This window comes from Spermophilus citellus, assembly GCF_964194105.1.
Source record: "Spermophilus citellus genome assembly, chromosome: 13".
Taxonomy (NCBI): domain Eukaryota; kingdom Metazoa; phylum Chordata; class Mammalia; order Rodentia; family Sciuridae; genus Spermophilus; species Spermophilus citellus.
This window is the reverse complement of record NC_138193.1, coordinates 13,839,355-13,860,987: the sequence shown is the minus strand read 5'-3', so window position 1 is coordinate 13,860,987 and position 21,633 is coordinate 13,839,355. Positions and strand designations below refer to the sequence as shown.

The window sequence follows — 21,633 nt, the reverse complement described above, 5'->3', positions numbered from 1 at the left end:
ACTAGCAGGCAGCAAAAAGGAGTAAAGTGTTCAAGGAAAATCCACAGGCAGCCAGGGAGACAGCTGCTTATCCACACACCGACTGTTGGCTTTGTCAGAGACCCAAATATGATGGTGGCTCAGGACTTTCATAGGATAAGGAAAATTCTGCTGAGAAAGTTAAAACTAATTGGTGCTTCTAGCCTCTGGGGGTGGGGGAAGCATCATTAACCAACCCCTGAACCTTCATCCCTAGAATGCACCTGAGAAAGCAGCCTTCAGCTCACTGTTGAATTCACCTTGACCTCACTGTGAGGTACTGGGAAGTGAACACCTTGAATTCATCCCTCCAGAAAGCAGTGGTCTTAACAGCCTCCCAAGCTGAAGGACAATGCCTGAACGCTCAAAACCCACAAAGGATGGGACAGCAACAATCAGTGTACGAAGGGGGGAATGGAACAATCTAAGTGCCCAACAATAAGGGATTCGATGACAAAACTTAGAGACCATTTATTTAACAGACTGCATAGTGTTGTTAAAAATGATAATGCCTAAGTGTGTTTATTGTTACATTAAAATATTTGTAAAATAATGTTAAATGGAAATTATAAGTCTTAAAAAAAGATAGCATCCTCATTTGGTAAAAATTTCATTTGGTAAAATCTGACATATCTCTCTAGATCTGTTGATGTGTTAGAAAGTCCAGAGAGACACATTGGAGTGTGACAATCATTGTATCTGGGCAACGGCAAGTTGGATCATTTTAATTTATTTCTATTTGTGTCTTTGCCTTTTCCAGTGAGTTATCGATAGCTTGTCAGGGAGGCTGGGGGAAGACAGGCCTCGCTTGGGAGAAAAGCAAGCATCTGCAGAGTTGCTGAGAAGAAAACCACTCACTTATCCAGCAGGTTCTCCCTAGGTACCCGAACCTTGTTGAAGATTAAGATCCCGTTATCCACACCGTGAAGACCTGGAGAACAGAAATGAACGTAGCTGCAGGGAATCCAGGCATCAGCCATGTTGGCCCTGCCCTTTCCCAAGCCTTTGCTCTAGAACTGTTGATGCTCTGGGTTGGGGCTGAGGGGTGAGGATGTGGTCTATCTGTCTGTCTCCTGAGCCCACTCAGCCCACTCCCACACAAGTACAGAGGACAGTGAGTGTGCTTTTCCTTCTGCGCAGCCTGCCAGCTCCGAGGCTTAGACTGTGGGCAGGTCCCCACCAGAACCTTCCAGAAGTCACAGTGGTTCTCAAAGGGAGAGTTCTAGGCAAGGAAAGGACAGGAAGGCAAGATGGCGGGCCAGCTTGCTCTCTCAGGAACGCAGAACCACAGGGCTCTTGCCTCCAGGGCCTCATCTTCAGCATGGTGTGTGTGTGTGGTGGGGGAACTGATGAAAGCAAATCCCACAAGACAAGGTGCTGAGAGCCATAGCTGAGTCGGAATGATGCATGGCATTTTTGCCAGAACAGAGTGGTTGAGAGGTGATGCCAGCAAGCCATTGAGATGATAATGGTTATGTTAAGCCGTGTATTCAATTGCATATTAGACCCCTGCTGTCCGCCTGGGCCTGCTACTTTGGAGTTCTAGAGGGGATTCCCCGGAGAGTTCCCATTGGTTGGGGAAGTGCTGGAGGAGGAGGAGGAGGGATTTTCCGGAGGAGAGATTTCCGGTTGGTGTGTGGTGTGGTGGTGGGAGTGGGGAAGGCCGGCTGCATGGGAGTGCAGAGAATAAAGGAGTTCCTGCTTTGAACCTACAAGGCTGTGTGGCGGCTTGGTTATTTTGTGCCCAGCCAGACTGCAGCAACAAGGAAAATGGCCACAAGGACACGGGAGGGGGGCAGTGTCCTACAGTCTGCCAGACCTACTTCCTAATGGCACCTGTGGTCAGACACTAGGGTCTATGTGTTGCTCAAAAAAAATTTTAGGGAGATTTAATCTGGAGGCAAAAATGCCTTCTTTCATAAAAGATTTTATTCAAACCTCACCCCTTGACAAGGACAGGGTAGATTTTGGAGCTTACAAGGAAACCAGGCCGACCTTCCGCAGTTGCCAGTGTTTTCAATGTATGGAGAGACCTTTTAAGAGCTTGGCCCACTCTCTGCTCTCCGCAACACATGATGCACAAGGTCCTTTCCAGGGCCCAGGGCCAGCCAGGGCCCAATCACCCAGCAAACCCAACCTAGCAAACCCACCTGCAGCCCAGCCCTGCCTCTGCAGCAATGGTTAGTTTTGCTCCCTTGGAGATGAAACTCTATCCTTCCCCCAGGGATGTCCTTCTCCCTCTTCTCTCCCCACTCTCTTCTCTTGTTTTCTTTCACTCTCACCCTCCTTTCTTTTTATTTATTTATTTTTTTTAGTTGTAGGTGAACACAATACTTTTTACTTTATTAGTTCATTTTTACGTGGTGCCGATATTGAACCAGTGCCTCACACGTGCTAGGCAAGCGCTCTACCACTGAGCCACAACCCCAGCCCCTCACACTCCTTTCTTTGGCTTTGGCTGGTCCTTGGCCAAAGATGGCCACGGCTGCAGTGTGGTCTCACTGAGTGTTAAGGTTGAGCTGTGCTCCCCCATCCATATTATGAAGCTCTAAGCCCTATAAACGTGACCTTAGTGGAGAGAGTTCATACAGAGGCAACCAGGTTAAAAAGAGGTCAACAGAGTGGCCCTAATGTAAACAGTGGTGTCCTTATAAGAAGGGGAAATTCGGAGACAGGCACATGCACAGGGATGTTAGCATGAAGATGATCATTTCCCAGCCAAGGAGAATCCTGGGTCAGACCCTTCCCTCACTGCCCTTGATCTTAGGCCTCTGGTCTCTAGGACCGTGAGATGCTAAATTGCTGGCACTGAAGCCCCTGCTTAGCCTTAGCAGACTAATGCTCTGTGCCAGTCTCAGACGTCATCAAGGGCCTGTGGGCATAAACACCACAGTGGGCTAAGGGGGAGAGAGAGAGAGCACAGAGCCTGCCCTCCAAGTGCCCAAGTCTAAAAGGGACAGAGAAGATGGACAGTGTCCAGTAGCTGCCTTGCTACTAGGAAATTCAAGAAGCTGGGAGGGATGAGGCTGGTTTGGTCTGTCTTCTCTGGAGCTCACCTTCCTTGTGCATCATATCAATAGCTGTCACTCCTGGGTACAAGCTTCCATTCTCATCCCGGATGGGAACGATGAAACAGTGGGGCCCTGAGGGAGGCAACAGAGACCCTTAGGAAACTCCCAAAAGATGTGAGTAGGGTTTGACGCACTTCCTGGGATGGGGTGAAATTCTTTTGATCCTGGAATTCCTTCAGTTCTGCACTGTGCACTGCATGCAGTAGGGAATAACAGCAGAACATAAGGATAAATTCATCATCATTTCCATGTAGGAGATGATGTTGGTACTGAAGATAGAAACAGCCCCACAAAGTGGTGTTCCATGTAAAGTACTCGCTGGGAAAGAGAGAGACAGTACAGCAAATCCTCTGGCTCCCATGTCGGTGACAAACCTTGTGAACTTCCATTGATGATGAGCTGGGCAAAGACGGCTGCATAGTTCCCACCCATGGCGTTCCCGATGTACATCTTCTGGGCGTTTTCACACGGTGTGTTGATTACAAACTCCTGCAGAGAGAGAGGAAGCCACGGAGTGTTCCCTCCACATGGCCCGTTTTAGCTCCTGGGCTCAACACAGAGAACACTATGACAACAGACCCACTTGGATACTTCCACCTGGTGAAGCCAAGGCCACCAGCTGTGCCAGCGCTCAGACTCAGCAAGGTGAGTTTTCAGGGCATGAACCCCCCCAGCAGAGCAAGTGCCCAGGTTTCATCCCTCACCCTTCCTGATCTCTCTTTCTGATACCATCAAGCCCAGCCTGCCTGGTTTTAAAGTATGGTTTATCCTTCCTCAGTGATCAGCGTCTCTCTTTCTCTAGACTACTTCCTACTGAGGTTTTAACTTTTGAATAAAATAATCCAACACCCCACCTGGGAGGTCCCGATGGAAGAAGGAAACATCCAATGATCGGGGCCCTGGATGGGTTGTTCCAAGCCCCACATCTGTGTGTTTCATCTTGTCCTATCCCTTCTGGGCAAGGCTCTTGGTTCTCTGCCCTCTACTGTTCACAGGCCTGGGCTGTCTCTGCATCCCTGGCATGGGCCTTTGTTTGAACAGCACCCAACCAGCTAACCGGAGGCCAACACTGTGCCTGGGTGCAGACCAGATACACAGGCAACCTTGACCTAGTCCCTCCATTGCTTAGAATAGCAGCCTGAACAATTTTTATTTTTATGAAAAAGAAATCATTAAAACCTTTGAATAGATGGGTCCAGAACCTGCTCAGCCATTTTTCTGGCCTATGAATAACATAAGCAAATGTTGCCCCAAAGCTTCTCACACCCAAGACCTTAAAACAGAAGCACCCATCAACGGGTCTCTCTCCACATCATGAGGAAAAGGATCTTAGAACGTGCCACGCAGTCTGCCACCATGAGCTGGCCACGATTCCAGCACCAGTGTCACTGGGACGAGGCAGGGAGGAAACGCAGGTATTTTGTTTTCAACCTCTGCTCAGAACTCAGCCTTCTGTTTCCAACTCTGGAAGCCTGAACAGGGATCCCCGTGGAAATGCCGCCCTTCGCCCCTGGCCTTCCCCAGCCTTGCTCGCCACATGAGTCACCCTCCAATCTCTCGCCAAGGAGAGGGCCACACTGTCAGCTTTGGGCACAGAGCTCCTACGATGGGTCAGGGAGCCCAGGGGAAGTGACAGAGGGGGAAACTGCACATATAATTGGAGCTGACGATACTGAAGAGGACTGAACTAAACTGACAAGCTACTGATCGTGCAAAGATGATCTCAGATTTCAGATTATTAAGTATATAGACTGCACTTTGCCTCAGGCCAAGAAACACAGTCTTGAGGCCTAAGAAAACACTCTCTGACATCGGTTTGTACGGGGAAACTTCTAACATGTGCAAGAGCTTTTCAGAAACATAAATGGACAAGCCGAGTCTTTTCAAGAAAAGTCTCTGGAGGCTGTCCTTGTCTTATCTGGCCAGCCAGGAGTCCTCACAGAGAAAAGGCGCTAGGCCGGGTGCAGTGGGAAGAACGGCAAAGCAACCTGTGTGGTGGGGGTACCTGCCCGTGGGGGAGTAAGGGAAGGAGCAGAGGAAACCCTGGCCTGGCAGAGAAGGTCTGGTGGGACGGGGAAGAGGGCAAGAGGCCACCGTCCCCATAAACATCTGGCACACCCTGGGAAGGAGGTTTGTCACTTCTGGCAAGATGTTTGATGTGGAAAATTTACATCAGCCAAAATGCTGGCGTTAAAACTGGATCTAAATAACACACACCATGTGTGCCGGTTGCTAGTATAACTATTTGTTGAAGGCCAGCAAAATGGCCAAGCACTAAAAATATAAAAAATAAAAAATAAACAGCTGCTTTGGGCAGAGAGCTCATAACCTCATTTATTTTTGCCAGTGAACACAGAGGAGTATAAAAATAAAATTCTCTCTTACCTCTTAACTGTCCATACCACTAGCCCATCCACACACACCCCCAAAAACTAAATAAATAAACAAACAAACAGAAGAACCAACTCATAGGAGTGAGTCACCAGAACCTGAGAGCTTCCCCGGTCCTGGAAGGAGGGAGGCTCCTGGCATGGCCTGGCATTTCAGAAGGGAAACGAAGGAGAAACGAGACCCAACGAAGGGCGAAGCCACCCTCTGCCACACCAGCTGCCGGTGGGGTGCGTCTGAGACGGGCTGTTCTTGTCCCCATAGAGATGAGCGCACACCAAACTTTCCGCATCATAACTGTGACTCCACAGCTCCCCTATCACCAAGCGGCAGCTGCTGAAGTCACCAGGTAGCAAGGTCATTTATGCTGCATTGGGAAAATGGGACCAATGCAGGACATTGTTTTTTGGGGAAAAAAAAAATAATCGTAAAGAGAAACAAATAAATAACAGTTGTAGGTGGTTTTCCTCCCCCATTAATGACAGCAAGGTGACCTGGATACTGACACTTGGGGAAGAAAGAAACTGGCCAAAACCCAAAAGATGTAGGTCAGGGAGCCGTCACCAGCAGAAGCCACACTGTGAAGTGCAGTCCGGCCAGCATCTGAGACTCTCTCGTTAACTACGTGACCCGAGTCAGTTCCTGAAGCTCTCTGAGCCTCAGTTTCCCCATCTGTGAGACAGGGACAACACTACCTTTCTATATGATTGTAGGACATTGGACACAATGAGACACAGAGTGCTTAGTGTCACCTTAGCACATGCATGCTCCATGGACGGGAGCCTCTGAACGTCGTGACGGAGGGGCGGTGCTGGACAGAACACAGAGCACCCTGCAGAGGCAGCTGGACACAGCACTGCAAAGCCAGGGGCTCTCTGAATAGCAGCGCTCGCTCCTGCTCTTCCCATGACCTTGGACATCACCGGCTACTGCAAAGAATGAACATCAGGGGGAGGGAAAGCAGAGCACCCTCCATACAGCTATCGCCTGGATGTCATCCTACATGGTGGCCACTTACAAGCAGCACTTGTGGGCCAGGCACTGTGGTGCACACCTGTCATCTCAGGGGCTTGGGAGGCTGAGGCAGGAGGATCACAAGTTCATGGCCAGCCTCAGCAACTTAGCAAGGCCCCAAGCAACTTAGTGAGACCCTGTCCCTAAATAAGAAGTAAAACAGGCTGTAGATGTGACTCAGCGGTAAAGTAACCCCGGGTTCAATCTCCAGCACCAAACCAAAACAAAATAGAAGAACCAAGTAGCATTTGTGATCAAGAAAACTCTGTAGACAAAAGTCCAGGTTCAGAAAGACATGCTTAGGGAAAAAAAGAACAGGCTAAGGAATGGACACCTGTGCCACGCCCACACTATGCTCACACACAGGCCTACACACGCAGGTTTACAAAGTCTCACTTGTAGAAAGAACTTCAAGATGTACTGCTCCTTCAAGTAGTCCTTCGGAATACCCAGTATCAAATAAGAAACTATAAAAGAGGGTGAAATAAGTAAGTAGTTGTTTTCTTTATTCAAGGGGAGCAGTTGCTAAAGAGGGGGTGTCTACAAAGTGGGGTCTCACACTGTAGGCTGTGACCCAGGATGTGGAGAGAGATTGATTTAGAGAGTCTTCACCAACATACTCATTTCACTAATAAGAAAAAAAGGGAAAAGCAGAATAACAAAGAAAAGAACAAGAAAGGGAGAGGAGAAACAAGCAGAAGGGAAAATATCAAAATATCGAGTTCTTCACGTTCAGTAAAAGTAGAGAAAGACTGTTTTGTGGAGCCTCCAGTGGTCACATGAAATACGATCCCAGGTGACTGTGAGAACATTGCTTGATACATTTGGCCCTCCAAATCCCTGGGTTCTACCAACTCTGGCTTGAAAATATTTTTAATTGTATCTATTCTGAACATCCAGGGACATTTTTCTTACTATTTTTCCCTAAACAATGCATTTTAGCAACTCTGCACAACATTTGCATGGTATTAGGTATCATGAGTACCCTAGGGATGACTCAAACTACACGGGAAGATGTGCATGGGTTCTATGCAATACCATTTCTCTAAGGGACTCGAGCATCCATGGATTTGGGCATCCATGGGGGTTCCTGGACCCAGCCCTCATGGGCACTAGGAACCACTGTGCCATCCTGGAGGACTCGACTCCTGTTAAGGAACACCGGGTCTAAGAATGCTCCAGCATTAGAGAGTAGCAAACACACACGGCTCTGAGCATCCTCCGCCTGATGCTCCTGGGAAGGGCAGAGCAGCTGTAAGGCTGTCCCTGTAGAGCCGGTCCAGCGGGTAGCCGGTGAGTGCGAGCGAGGTGCGTGGTGCCGCGTGGCATCATGCTCAGAGAGCCTGAGCCTGCGTTCACCTCCACCTAAACACATAGACGCTTATTCTGAATCCGAGCTCCTCAGCCACACAGCAGGGTCCCAAGTGTGATGAGTCTCCAGGCCTTTCCCTTCGCTACCTGGCAAGCTCTCTGTGCAAGGTCTGGCTCCTGCAGAGGCCCCCCAACTCCACAGACCTGTGTCCTCAGGCCTGCCCAGTTCACCCCATCGGACGATTCTGCGGAACTCGTCTCTTCACACACACAGGGTGTGAAGCTGGGCTCAGGAAGAAGGACAGTCTGGTCTGTATAGGTCACCCGCTGCCCTCAACTATGGAACACGGTACAGACTCCTCACCTGAGCCGCAAGGTCAAAGGTGGCCTCCGTCTGGATCCCTCTCACATTGCTTCCATGGCCCCTCTCGGTCATTGCAAACATCCCGGTGTATTGTTGCTCCTGCAGTTCAGCAGATGTGAGAAGGTGACTAGCTGGTCAGAGCCTCAACTGTAGACCTCAGACCATCAGAATGTTGGTGACAAAGGGAGAGGTAAGTTGGAGATCATTATTGCAGCGCGGCCTGATGACACCTAACGTGAGCTTACCAAGATGGCAGGATCAGCACAGTATTTAAGATAAGAGGGCAGGGGTGGTAACACAGAGGCAGAGCACTTGCCTAACGTGTAAGGCACTGGGTTCAATCCTCAGCATTGCATATAAATAAATAAAATAAAGGTCCATTGACAACTAAAAATATATTTTTTAAAAAAGAAGATACTCTTGAAATTCCAATTTGGAACAAGAATTTTGCTGACCCAAATGTTCTTTTATTTTCTTTTTCTTAAGACACTCACACATATCTAACTACTATAGATATTGGAGGCTCTTCATAGAAGAAGCTCCCTGCTCAGGTGCACGCCATACCTTGAGTGGCTGAAGCCACTGAGTGACATGTCTGGGGCTTCCAAGATTCCTCACAGCACCACCAAATAGCCAATAAATGATTCCACACTAGAAACAAGGAAAATGCAAAGCATTGTTAGCAACGGTCAGCAGTTTAATGACAATCAAACCCACTAGGCAAACTCCATCCCAGGAACCTTGAACTTGACCTAGATCCCACAGGTGAGTAGTCTCCGTGCCCTGCCCCTTCACTGCCTGGCAAGCTCCAGTGGCTCTCTGCCTGTGGGTCCCTCTCTTAGAAAGGCTGCCTGCCGCAGTCTGGCTGGGCACAAAATCACACGAGCCACTCAAGCAGGAACAAACTTTATTTTTTGAAACTGCCGCTAATGCCCTCCCTGTGCGCGCCCGGGAAGATTGCCGATCCACTCACGCAGCGTTCTCCCCATCCCCAGAGGAAGTTCCTCCCCCGGAAGGAATTCCCTCCTACTGCACTTCCCCCAACCAATGCGAACTCTCCAGGAGTCTCATAGCAGGCCCAGGTGAACTGCAGAAGTCCAATATCCATATGAATGCAAATCTTAACATAATCATATCATCTGAATGGCTAGCTGGCATCACCTTTTAACCAAAAATGCCATGTATCATATTACTTGGCTGTGGCTCTTAGCAGCTGCCCCGCAACTCCACAGAGACTCAATCCTCCTTCTCAGGGCGGCCTGGTTCACCCCATCAGAAGGTGGTCACCCTTCTGAAGGTGTTTCCTGGGAAACCGGCATCTGGTATGTAGAAAAGTATCTGGAGCAATGACGCCAGATGTTGACCACCATCTGCAGAGGTGAGCCCTGCCACAAGATGTCAGCAAACAGGCTGATGGGAGAGCGAGTCAGAGCAAGTCAACAGCTTGGGACAAGTCAGCCTGGGCTCTGCTCCAGTTTAGTACCCGGTGCTGTGAAATCTAGATGAGTGATGTGGAGCCTGATGTGACAAATGGAGCTCACACACGCAAGCTCCCTGAGGCCCACAACACTGTGACAGACACATCCCCATGCCCACCTCACAGAGGAGGACGCGGAGGGTCAGAGAGGGAAGCTGCAGTTCAAACGGAAGCCGCCTAATGCCTAGTAGGGCTTCATAATGTCACCATGACCTGGCCTCAGCACTGTCATATGGAGTGCCTTCAGTGACAGCCAATGCCAGGCACCTGGCCCAGTCTTCATGAGCCCTGGAAAAGTGCTGCTGACGAGGAAGACGACGAGGGGGAGAAAAGAGGGGAAAGAGGGAAGGAGGGGGAAGAAGAGGCATGTGCAGCAGGACCGCTTGGAGGGAGCTGGCCGCTGACTGCAAGGCACAGACGCTGGCTGGCCCGCAGGTCAGCATTCTGGCCCCTCCTAGCCACATGCCCCAGTGATCCTCTAGGGGGCCCTTCTCCCCTGGAATAAGTCCAAATGGTTTGTGGGTGATGTTGACCCCGTCCCCAGCTTTAGGAAGAGTCTGTAGCTCAGGACTGGCTGATGGCCCATCATGCCCCTGGCAATAAGGATGGCCTCAGGGATGGCCCTATGACCTGGATGGGTCCATCCAAGGTTCCCCTGGGGGAAAGGAGCTGTTACCTGGAGGGACAGAGTCCTGGTGCTGCTGGTGGCCAGGTTGCTGTGAGCTGGCCAACACACAGGGGATGAGGAGAGGAAGGAGGTGGCCCAGAGGTCCCGCGCACCCCGCCTGAAGCCAGCTGCCCCCAGGGCCCAGCGAGGCCCTCTTTGTTCAGGCAAGTCTAGAGTGGGCGTTAGTCTGGGATCCTTGGCACCTGGACGAGCTGCCTGTGGCCCCCACACATGGGCAGCCTGGGTTAACACCATCAGCTCTATGACAATGACACTAATCTCAGCTCTATGGGATGTGACTTCATCAACTCTAAGCCAACACCAGCTAAAACACTCTGACACTGGGACAGCAAATTTCACAAATCCCATCCGATGTAGAAAGTGCCCTTCATCTGGAGAATCCCAGTGTCCTGGGAGGAGGCTTACTGCCCTGGCCGCTCAACGCACTTCCCTACAGGATCACGGAGGGCACTCGGCATGACCTTGCTGTTGCCAGCTCAGGAAAATGACATCAAGGGTTGCATGTATTTTTCCCTAAGCCATCTTAGAAGTAAAGTTTTACAAAATATATTTTACTCAAACAACAAGAAGTTTAACCTTCCACCCCTAAATCTGGATGGTAGCTGACCCAGTTTTCACAGTGTTATTCCTCTTCTAGGTTTAATCCTTCCTCGTCTTGAGGAAGGAGAATCACAGTGTTGCGCCGCTGCATGTTGAAAGCTTCCATTCTCTAGCTATAGGAGGAGCCCCGGCTGTCAGTTTTCAGAGAACAGCACCAGTAAACAGAGGAGGCATCTGAGAGACCCCATCCATACTATGGATCCCAGTGTGGGGTTCTCCTTCACAAAAGGTACATTCTGTGAATGGCGGGCAACCAGACCAAGCTTGGATCCCCTGGTGGGGTCTAAAAGGTGATTCCTGCCTCCCAGCCTCCTGCAGGAGCTGTGGGGGAGGGGAGAGGCATGGCCAGCCAGCTGAGGAAGGTGGCAGGGGGTCCCTAGGGAGAGAACCAGAGGGATCAGGACAGATCCAGGAGACAAAGCTGAGGGCAGTGTTTGGTGGGAAAAGGAAAGACAGGACTCTGGGAGATCCCTGGTCTTTAGCCAGAGTCACCAGGGGGTGGAGGCCCACCAACTGCAGTGGGCGGCTTAGAGGAGGACCCCGGAGGAGCTGGGAGGAGATTTTGAGGCCGGCATCCATCCAGAGTGCCCCTAAGTGGAAGCATGTCCACACTGCCATCACCGCCTGGTGTCCTGCCCCAGCAGACCTCAAGGGACAGGATGCTGAGAGGTGCATCTCCTCTGAGAGAGACTGGGGCAAGCAGTAGCAAGGAGATTAAGAGGTGCCTAACGAAGGCCCTAGTCCCCACGTGTGCCCAGAGGGCCTGTTCAGAATGCCCCCACTTGGTCCTCTCAAACCTGGAGAAGGAAAGGACTCCGCATCTGGTGCCGGGGGTTGGGGGATGACCACAGAGTGTCCAGCAAGGGCTGGCAGGAGCCTCTGAAGGACACAGTCGAGCCACCTAAGCACTGAGAGCTGCAGGAGGACAGGACCAAGGGGCCAAGGGGTGGGCCTAGCAGACCTTTGACCCCCAGGTGGGGACCAGAAGGCAACTGGGACCAGTCAGAGCAGAGACACGTATGGGTTCCTCCTCAGTCCACTCACAGAGCCCCTCCCAGGACCACTGCTGGGGAGGCTGCCAGCCATATCTCAGGGGTCACAGTCCCCACCACTCAACAAGCTCCTCTGACAGGCCAGCCTGGGCACGGGGTTCCTCGAAGCATTATTGATTAAGATCTGTACGAAAAGCCTGTGGATGGGCCACAGCGGCACCATCTTTACAGAAGGACAGCTAAGGTACATGCACAGTAGGAAGGCCTGGACCATGACCAGCAAGTCCTAGACACAGGGCGTGCACCCTCGTTGTCTGGCTGCTCCCTTGCCACAGGGAGCCCTGGAGGTCCATCATATGCTCAGGAAGCTTGCCATGCCATGGCTGTGACAGGCCAGGCCCCTCCTACCCAGCATCATGACAGCGGGTCTCCTGGAGGGCCTCTGGAGCCTTCGGGGACTTTTCGTCTCACGTGGGATGCACTGAAGCACGGAAAATGGCTTTTGAGACAACAGTGACCCCAGAAAGGATAGTGTTTGGACCAAATTATGTGCCCCCAAATTCCTATTTTGGATCGTTGCCCCCAGTGCGATGGTACTTGGGGCCTTAGTGATAGACGAAGTCTAACCCTCGCGGGGGCTAGTGCCCATGTGAGAAGAGGAAGAGAGACCAGAGCCTGTCTCCTCATCATGCACACACAGAAGGAGGAGGGCACCCTGCGCACCACAAGAGCCCTCGCCAGGACACGCCATGCAGCAGCCTGGCCTTGGGCTTTCCAGAAATGTGGGAAAACATGTCTTGTGGCTTAAGCCCTGGTTCATGGCACCTTGTTAGGGCAGCCCAGCAGACTGACAGAGAGCTGGGCGATGGAGAGTAGAGAGCAGAGGAGAGCCGACATGCAGCCAGGGAGGAAGCACTAGGCTCCTTCGGGCCTCGGAGGCCCCGGGTACATCCACGTGTTTGGTGGAGGGCCATGGAGCGGCTCCTGAGCTGGCACGGGGAATGCAGAGCCCCCCGTGAAGACAGCCATTGTCCCTGGCACCTCTCTGGCCTTCCTAGCCCTTTGCTCTGGGTGGCTCTGAGCCAGCCCCAGCCCTGCCAGCACTGGGCTGCAGTGCTGAGCAGAACTGTGTTTGTCCAGAGCGCTCAGGGCAACACAGAGCCTCTGCAGGAACACAGACTGGGCGAGGCCCGGCTCCAGGAGTGCAGATGACTTTCGTGAGTTGATGGTGACACCAGGTTGACAGCCAGCTCGTATGAAAAGCAAGGGCTTCCAGCTGCTGTTGGGCTGGTGGGAACCCCTGATCCACCCAGAGCACACGAAAGCTGTTCCCAGCCCAGCATAGGCCCTCCTGGGCAAGCTCTCCGCCACCTGCAGGACCAGGACAGAGCCTCTGCTTCCAGGCCAGACTCAGGGCAGGGTGCACAGGTTTCTCCCACTATCTAGGACTCCAAGTTCAGGAAGCGATCTCCCACAGTGACTGATGTGTGGGCAATCAGTGGAGTTGATAGTAACTATTGCTAACTAAGTCATCCTTATGGTGATAAAATACTATAAAGCTTTTAGCCACTTTTAGTGTACAGTTCAGTGACATTGAGTCCCTTTGCAATGCTGTGCAACCATTACATTTCCAGAACTTCTCATCATCCCAGAAGGAAACTCTGGACCCAAACAGCAGTAACTCCCCAGCTTCGGGGTCCATGTCACTTCATGTCCCTCCACCATGGCCTTCCCTTCCCACACCCAGGATTATCAGGAAGTTTATCCTATCATTTCATCACTAAATGTTTTTTATGCATCTGTAAAAGATAAAGACTTTTTAAAAACAGCTCTAAAACCATTATCCCTCCTAAAAATATCACACAGGTCCTCTGACATCACCTGAAGTGCACTCCTCAAACTTTCCCAGCTGATGCGTGCTATTCCTTTGCAGTTTGCTGCTTGATCCAGGATCTAAGCTGGAGCCACAGGCTGCCCTTTGTTGCAAGGTCTCAGGTCTGACCCCTGCTCATTCCAATACTCCCTGTACAACTCTGTCCCTGAGCTCACTGCAAGACCCCAAGGGGGGACGGGTAGGGGTAGGAGGGTGGGTAGCACAGGAACCCTCAGGATGGGACCATGAGCCTGGACTGGGATCCTCAGCATTTTTGAGAGGAGGAGCTGTTTGTTGTCTCTTGGTCAACTGCCCTTCTCTCTGAAAGCCACAGCCGTTCCATCCAGGAGGGAAGAATCCCAGGGAGGCCAGCCTCTCCCCAAAAGGGGCTGATGGTGGACCCCTCCCCACAGGTCGGCATGCACAGATTTCTTTGTTTTCCATTCTCACCCCTAGAAAATGCCCATGTGGAACTGAAATAGCCGCCATCTTGGACTCACCACCAAGCAACCTGGCTTCCTGTGCCATCGTCTGTCTTCAGGTTCTAGTTAAAATCTTTCCCCTGGAGCAAAAGGACCAGGTGTCTGGACAAGGGAATTTGTTTTCAGACCCGACAGTGGCCAGAGGGAAAAGGCAGGGCCATGGGATTAAGCCTCTGTTGGGATTCAGGGAGCCACGCTAGCTACCTGAGCTAGTCCATTCACCACCCTTGGTGAGCTCCTCACAAAGCAGTGAGATGTCATTTTATGGCCATGATATTGGCAAAAAAAAAAAAAAGGAGAAGCCTAAGGATTCCGGGTATGGAGAGGATGTGGACCCTGGGATTGGAGTGTATGCTTTTGACAGGGCTGAGTTGATACAATAATACTGGCATGGCCTCTAGTGTCAGGCGTTCCTCTATCTAGCAAGTCCATGCCTAGTTAAATAGCTAAAGGAAGCCTGTGCCTATGTTCAATGCCAGACATGCACAAGAGTATTCACAGTGGCATTTTTTTACATTAGCAAAATCCTGCAAGCAACATGAGAAAGTGAATGGATAAGTGCTATGATATATTCATGCAAAGGAATATTATGTAGCAGTGAAAATGAACAAACTGCCCTCTCTATGTCATTCCCCCAGTAATTTAACTAAAAGATGGAGAACAGATTTTTTTAATATTTATTTTTTAATTTTAGGTGGACACAATATCTTTATTTTGTTTTTTTTTTATGTGGTGCTGAGAATCGAACCCAGGGCCCCACACATGCTAGGCGAGCATGCTACCACTTGAGCCACATCCCCAGCCCTGGGGAACAGATTTGTTGTGGCTAAAGGTCAGTGGTGAGGTAGGGGATGGATACAGCTACGAAGGGGTAGCACCACCAAGATTCTTTGTAATGATGAGACAGTTCTATAGATTGATTGCAGAGTGGTTACTGAATCTATTTATGGTGTTAAGTTGCATAGAACCACACACACACACACACACACACACAAATGTGCATGTGAAAACTAAGGTCTGTATCCTCATTAAACAGAATTGTACCAATGTCAATTTACCAGTTTTATGTTTGAATTATGGCTACCCAGATGTCACCATTGGGGGAGACGGGTTTCACATGATCTACTAATTTTGTAACTTTCTATAAACATTATAATTTCAAAATACAGTTTTAATTTTCAAAATAAAATATTTATTTATTTATTTTTTTTACTTAAGAAGAACAGTGAGTTGCAACATTGGGATGGACCTTAGCGATGATACCTAAGTGAAGAGAGAAAATCACAAAAGGTGATGAGACTGTTTTCATAAAATTAAGATCCATGAAAATAACTCATTGCTACAACCAGGATAAAGCGACAGGAAAAGAAAAGCAGAGGAAACCAGATCGGGCGTGCTGGCTAAAGGGGAAGGCAGGCTGCCGGGCCTGAGAGCTCACCTTCACACTGGTGGCCAGGTCAGCCGTGGAGAGCACCTCCCCGATGGCGAGGCCCCGATTGACAAAATTCTTCGTCTTCTCTGCCTGCAAACATGATAGAACCAATGTCAAGGTTTCCTTGTAGTTTGACCTTGAAATCCCCATTATTATAATATGTGCATGTTATGTTGGGGGAGGGGGTGTGTTCTGGGGATTGAACTCGGGGGCCCTCCATCACTGAGCCACATCCCCAGCCCAATTCTGTGTTTTGTTTAGAGGCAGAGTCTCACTGAGTTGCTTAGCATCTTGCTGTTGCTGAGGCTGGCTTTGAACTCAGGCTCTTCCTGCCTCCACCTCCCAAGGCTCTGGGACTACTGGCCTGTGCCACTGCACCTGGCCTGCATGTTACTTTTGCAATAAAACACAATAAAAGTCATTGTTTAAGAAGCAACCCCACACTCCACTGCAGCAAACGTTTTCCTCTTGTTTCCATGGGGCCATTAGTTTCTGAGAACATGTATGTAGGGCTCACAGACTCTTTTCTTTCATAGAAGCAAGTCCACCGCACCTGCACTGGTGACAGACACCCCTTGCTTGGGCTTTGCTTGGGCTTTGCTTGGCCTTAGCCAGGCTCGGCCCTGGCCTGGCCTGCCAGAGTTCCCTCAGCAGAGCAGGCACCCCAGGATGCACACCCAGGTGACTATGTCCATATGGAAACAGAGGACTGAAAAGGCTGGGGAACATTCTGGACTAAGGTAAAGCAATATTCTTTGCTTTCCTAACTAGAGGCCATTTCTGGGCTTTGAGGCATTAAAACCATGAGGTCCTGGTCTCGCTTCACTGCCCTCTTCTCTTGCACAGTGGGTGAGCTTGCTCCTCTGCCAGCAGGAAATGAGAGGGGCCAAGCCCCCATTGCTGGTACATTTTAACAATTCAGAGGCAACCAGCACTTCCTGAGAAGGGGGAGACTCCATGAATGGACAAACTCTAACTGCCCATTGTTGGAATGAATGCAGTTTGTCCTCACTGACCAGTCCCTCTGAGACCCAGCCACAACACCATACCTGCGTGTATGTGCGTCTACTACAGTCATGCACATGTGTGCATACACATATGTTGTGCATCCACATTTACATAAGCGTGCATGCCTACCTGTGCGTGGGTTGTAAACATGTACACCTACGTATGTGTATGCGTGTGGAGACAACTGTGAATGTGTGTGTCTGTTCCTGGGTGTGCACACGTGCCTGTGTGCACAGTGACTCTCTACTATCAGGATAACAGCCAGCCTCCCTGGATGGCTTTGTCTCCACACTGGCATAAGCTCTCTCCCCAAATGCACTCTATATTTCCTCTCCCGTTGGTTTTTATGTTTCTCTCAAGCGTTATTAATTTTATCAAACAGCAACTGTCAAGATTTATGACTCTTATCATGGCTCTGACCCAATGCATCTTGTATTGATTATTTCCTAAAATAACTCCAGGCTGCAGCATATACCCCTGCACGATTCCAGCTCGGGCTCACACTGGAGATTCGGTTACTAGTAAATAATACAAAATAACCATTGCAGATATCTGCAGATTTCTCAGAGGGTCCAAGTATCCTTTGTTGCACAGATCCTTATGGCAGTCCTAACCCCAGATAGGAGATGGAAAAGCCCAGGCTCAAGGAAGCAAGTGACTTGTCTAACCAGCGGCACCTGGCAGGTGACAGAGCCAGGATCAGAAACCAGACTGACCAGGTTCCTCATCCAGATACCTCCCCACCCCTCACTGTCCTCATCATTAAGTACTCCAGGTGGCTGGGCCTCCTCACAAATCAACTCCAATTTTGCACCACCAACCCTGTCCCCAGAGAGCACCTAAGGTCAACCTGCTGGGTGTCCTAGATAACTTCCTGAGAGTCGTCCTCTGCAGCGGACTTTCCTTTGCCTTAAGCCACCTACTCTGCTCAAACTTAAACCATCAGGAGTGTCTAAGTCTCTCAGAATTGACTGTCTAAGTTTCTCAGAATCGCCAACAATTCACAGTTTTCTTCATATTTCATTCTCCTAATGTATACTGTCAATTGTCGAAGTATAATTTTGTTATCAGTGGTATTCAAAACTGTGGTCATTTTTACTCACCAGTATGAAATAAATTGCAAACACATTTGCTGAAGAATCAGCCCAAACTTGGCCATCTTTGAGCATCATAAATTGTTTATGCTGATTACTTCCCTTCCCCAGTCTCCACACGAGATGGCCACCTGTGCTATTGGACCTGATGGGAAATGCCAATAGGAGTTGACTGTTAATTCTGTGATGTTGACCTAAGCATGCATTTGGTTTTCGGTGGACACAACATCTTTGTTTGTATGTGGTACTGAGGATCAAACCCGGGCCGCACGCACGCCAGGCGAGCGCGCTACCGCTTGAGCCACATCTCCAGCCCCTAAGCATGCATTTGGACTGGTCCATTTTCAAGAAGTCAAACCAGAGTTCCAAACCTGAGACTAGGCTTCATTTGACAGACTGCCTGACTGGTATAGATTTTTTAAATCTTCTCCATACATAATTTCTCTCTTTTCTTCTTTCATTTCTGATTGGCTAGTTGTTTGTAATTAAAGAATGTTCAATATTGACAAGTTTCTCTCTCATTGAACTGGCACCACTAACTGAATTACTTATACTTGTCATAATCAATCAATAATCAATCTGTGTTTGTCTGCATCCATTCTTGCAGCATTTCTTTTGTATCAATGCTGCCTTCATTTACACTTGCTACATTCAGTCCAAACCCAATCTCCATGTCATCATGTAAATTGGTAGCAATTTTAAATGATAATAATTCTATAAATATATGGGTAGACTACTCAAGCTTATATTTCATCCGAAATTACAGCCCATGCTATTTATACTTCTGCTTAATAAATTCAGTCTCGAACAGAAGAAAGATCAAGTTTTTCCTTAAGTACTGCTCTTCAGAGCACTCAATGTAGCAGAACTCTGTGATTTAGTATTCTGTTACAAAATCTGCAAAAATTTTGGTTTTCTAAACCCCCAGAGTCCCTAAAAGACATATATACTTCCTCAGTGAAAACCAATGTGATTCGGAACTGGTTGGTGTGGTGATCTGAGCTGCCTTCCTCTGATGTCAGAAGTCCCCATGGATCCCTTTGCACTGGGTGGGCAGCCTGGGTTAAGTGCTCAGCCAAGAGTCCTGAGCAGAGTTTTCTTATCTTCATTTTCTAATATGAGTCTCCAAACTGGCGTACTTGCTTCTCCTAATTTCTGTTTCAATTTTTAGTTATAGCTTTAGTCTTACTGAATCTATGTCCTTTGTGAGAATGATCCTCAAATGATTTTATAAAGAGGAAAAAGCGTAAAATGCACAGATTAGTGGGTTTCAGGATTCAGGTGAGGCTCTTGCTTTCTGAGCTCATCATCTCTAACCCTCCACAAGATTCTAAGCCTCCTCTCCCCACGGCCATCTTGTGCCTGGACTATTATAACAGCCTCCCAGCTGGACTCTGCCCCCACCCTGCCCCAAATATCAGGCACTAGGATCTTTCATTATTGTTGTTGTTGTTGTTGTTGTTGTTGTAAAATTTTCATCTAGATACAAGCCTTGCTAAATAAATAAACTGCTGATATTTTTCCTACATTGCAGTTGCCTTTTTATTTCTTTAATGATTTCTTTTGATGGATACCAGATTTTAATTGTTAATGAAAGTCAATTTGTCACTTCTTGGCTTGTGCATATTTGATGTTTTTCACAGAAGGAGTCTTCTATAATGGACCTAGCCTGTCCTAAAGTTGCAATGACATTTTCCTTTGTTCTTCTACAAATATTGTAATTTTGGAATTTGTGCTTAGGCAGATAATATACCCCAAGTACTATTGTGTATAGTGTGAGGAAGGGATAAAGGGTATCTTTCTGCTACATTTTTTCTATATGCTTAACTAGTTGTTCCAATACCATTTATTACAAAGACATTTATCACCCCATAGAGATGTTAGTTACCCCATAAACTAATCATAAATATTTGAGTTACTTTCAAGGACTCTCCATGTCTGTTCCCTTGATCTCTTTGTCTATCCAAATCAATACCATATACTTTTGAGTATCTTTGTATTAGGTTTTGAAATCATGTAATGAGAGTCTTCCAACTTTGTCCTGTGTCAGAATTAGTTCAAATATCCTAGGTCCTTTGCATTTCCACAGGTTGTTGGAACAATCTGTAAATTCTGATGAAGGCATTATAGTTGTTTTAAAATCAGCATCATGGTGTGTCTCTTTCCTCCCTCCATCCTCCATGATGAAAATCTCCACTGACCTCATTTGCCATTGCAAGAAATCTAAGCCTGTCAGCGTGGCCTCCACATCTGGCCCTTGTCCCCTGGTGGATTCTGGGCGTCACAGGTAGGGTGTCTCCATGCACAGAGTTCTGGGAGCATTTGGAAGCAAAGGCAGTAGCCATGTTCTTCTCCTGAGGGGCTTGTGACTATTCCAGGAAAACCCAGTACAAGACTAGTAAGAGGTAGCGTTCCTGTGGCTCTAAGGGTCCTTTTCATTTTGTAACAACATTTGGAAAATGCTATATGTCAGCATTCTGACATATAGCATTTTCCAAATTCTCATCTCAAATTTAATATCTCTTTTCTTAGCAACATATGCTTCCTACCAAATACCTAACTACTTGGGAAACTTTTCTAATTATTAGTGTAATCACAGGATTGATTTGAAAAGCATATAAAGTCATATATTGACAGCATCTAATAGTGAATATATCCTATTGACATGACCAGTTTGATGTGTGAGTTTAGTTTTCTGTTAGTGTGAAACTACAGCATTTTCCATTAATTTTAATGCCATGAGAAAATGTTGTCCCAGTTATTATTTCCCTTTGTGAAAGATAAATTATGGCTATTTAAGAACTGTTTGGTCAGGCAATGTCACCGGGAGTCACCCAGCACTCATATGTGCCCAAGCACAGTCTGAACATTCACTTGTGACGTGCCTTCATGCCTCTCCTCAGCACTTCAAAGTAAGTGCTGTCAGCATCCACAATTCACAGAGGAAGAAACTGAGAATTGGAGAAGTGAGAAATGTGCCTCAGGCCACAGCCTCTCAGTGAAGGAGCCAGACATGAGCCCTTGTCCAACTGATTGCCAAATCAGAAACCTGAAACCATCACAAAATGGTGAGAAAATTATTCTGTGACCACTCCATTTGGGTGAGAAAACAGATTGCATATGCAATCCTGCTACCAGTTACATTTGGGGGGGGGGGGTGTTTGCCTATATGTAGTTTTGACTTTCCTATAGTGAACAGGTATCACCTTGATAATGAGGAATTTTTCAGCATTTCTCCCAGTGAGGGTTTGCTAATCTTGGTATTGTGTCCATCTGTAACAGATACTTCTCCAAATCTCATGGCATCAGTGGGAGGCAGAGAAACAGACTTGGAAACAGGTAAGAACCAAGCTGGTTCCATTGCCAGGAACTGGGGGAAATAGCACTGAGGTGCTTCAGGGCCGGAGGCCCAGGACTCGTACCTGCTTCTCTATGCATGATTCTCCCTGCCTGTTCAATGGCCCTGGTGGGAGGTTCTCAGGTCAGGTGCCCGGGCCCAAGCTTCATCCTTTGGCAGGGAGGGAGCCATTGGGAACCACCAATGGTATCCACATGCCATGTTTGGATGGCCATAAATGACAACACCTTGTCCTCACCCTTGAAGTCAGACTGGCCTCTCCCCAGGTACCATCATTAGGGCAACCTCCTCCATCACACACACGAGGTCGCCACTGAGCTCTGAGCAGCCTGCTGTGCTCAGTGTCCACCTGACTGGCCTCGCTAGGCTGTCTTTGACCCTTCCTTGGCCATCACCCTGTGGCTGATTTGTACCAGCCCTGGCCCAGCAAATCCTAAACCCTTGGAAACGGGGATGGTCTCCT

General features: G+C 48.7%; 1 protein-coding gene across 2 annotated transcripts in view; it reads right to left on the bottom strand.

Annotated features, from left to right (window-relative positions):
* Positions 1-21,633, bottom strand: part of ACOXL (acyl-CoA oxidase like) — a gene marked incomplete at its 5' end in the record, with an annotated part of 295,548 nt that overhangs the window by 264,308 nt on the left and 9,607 nt on the right. For both annotated transcript variants that reach the window (XM_081265193.1, XM_081265194.1), the window contains 6 exons: positions 877-949; positions 3,075-3,161; positions 3,464-3,578; positions 8,167-8,265; positions 8,731-8,817; positions 15,717-15,800. In XM_081265193.1, coding sequence (XP_081121319.1) covers positions 877-949; positions 3,075-3,161; positions 3,464-3,578; positions 8,167-8,265; positions 8,731-8,817; positions 15,717-15,800 — 545 coding nt within the window. The remainder of the gene's footprint in view (positions 1-876; positions 950-3,074; positions 3,162-3,463; positions 3,579-8,166; positions 8,266-8,730; positions 8,818-15,716; positions 15,801-21,633) is intronic.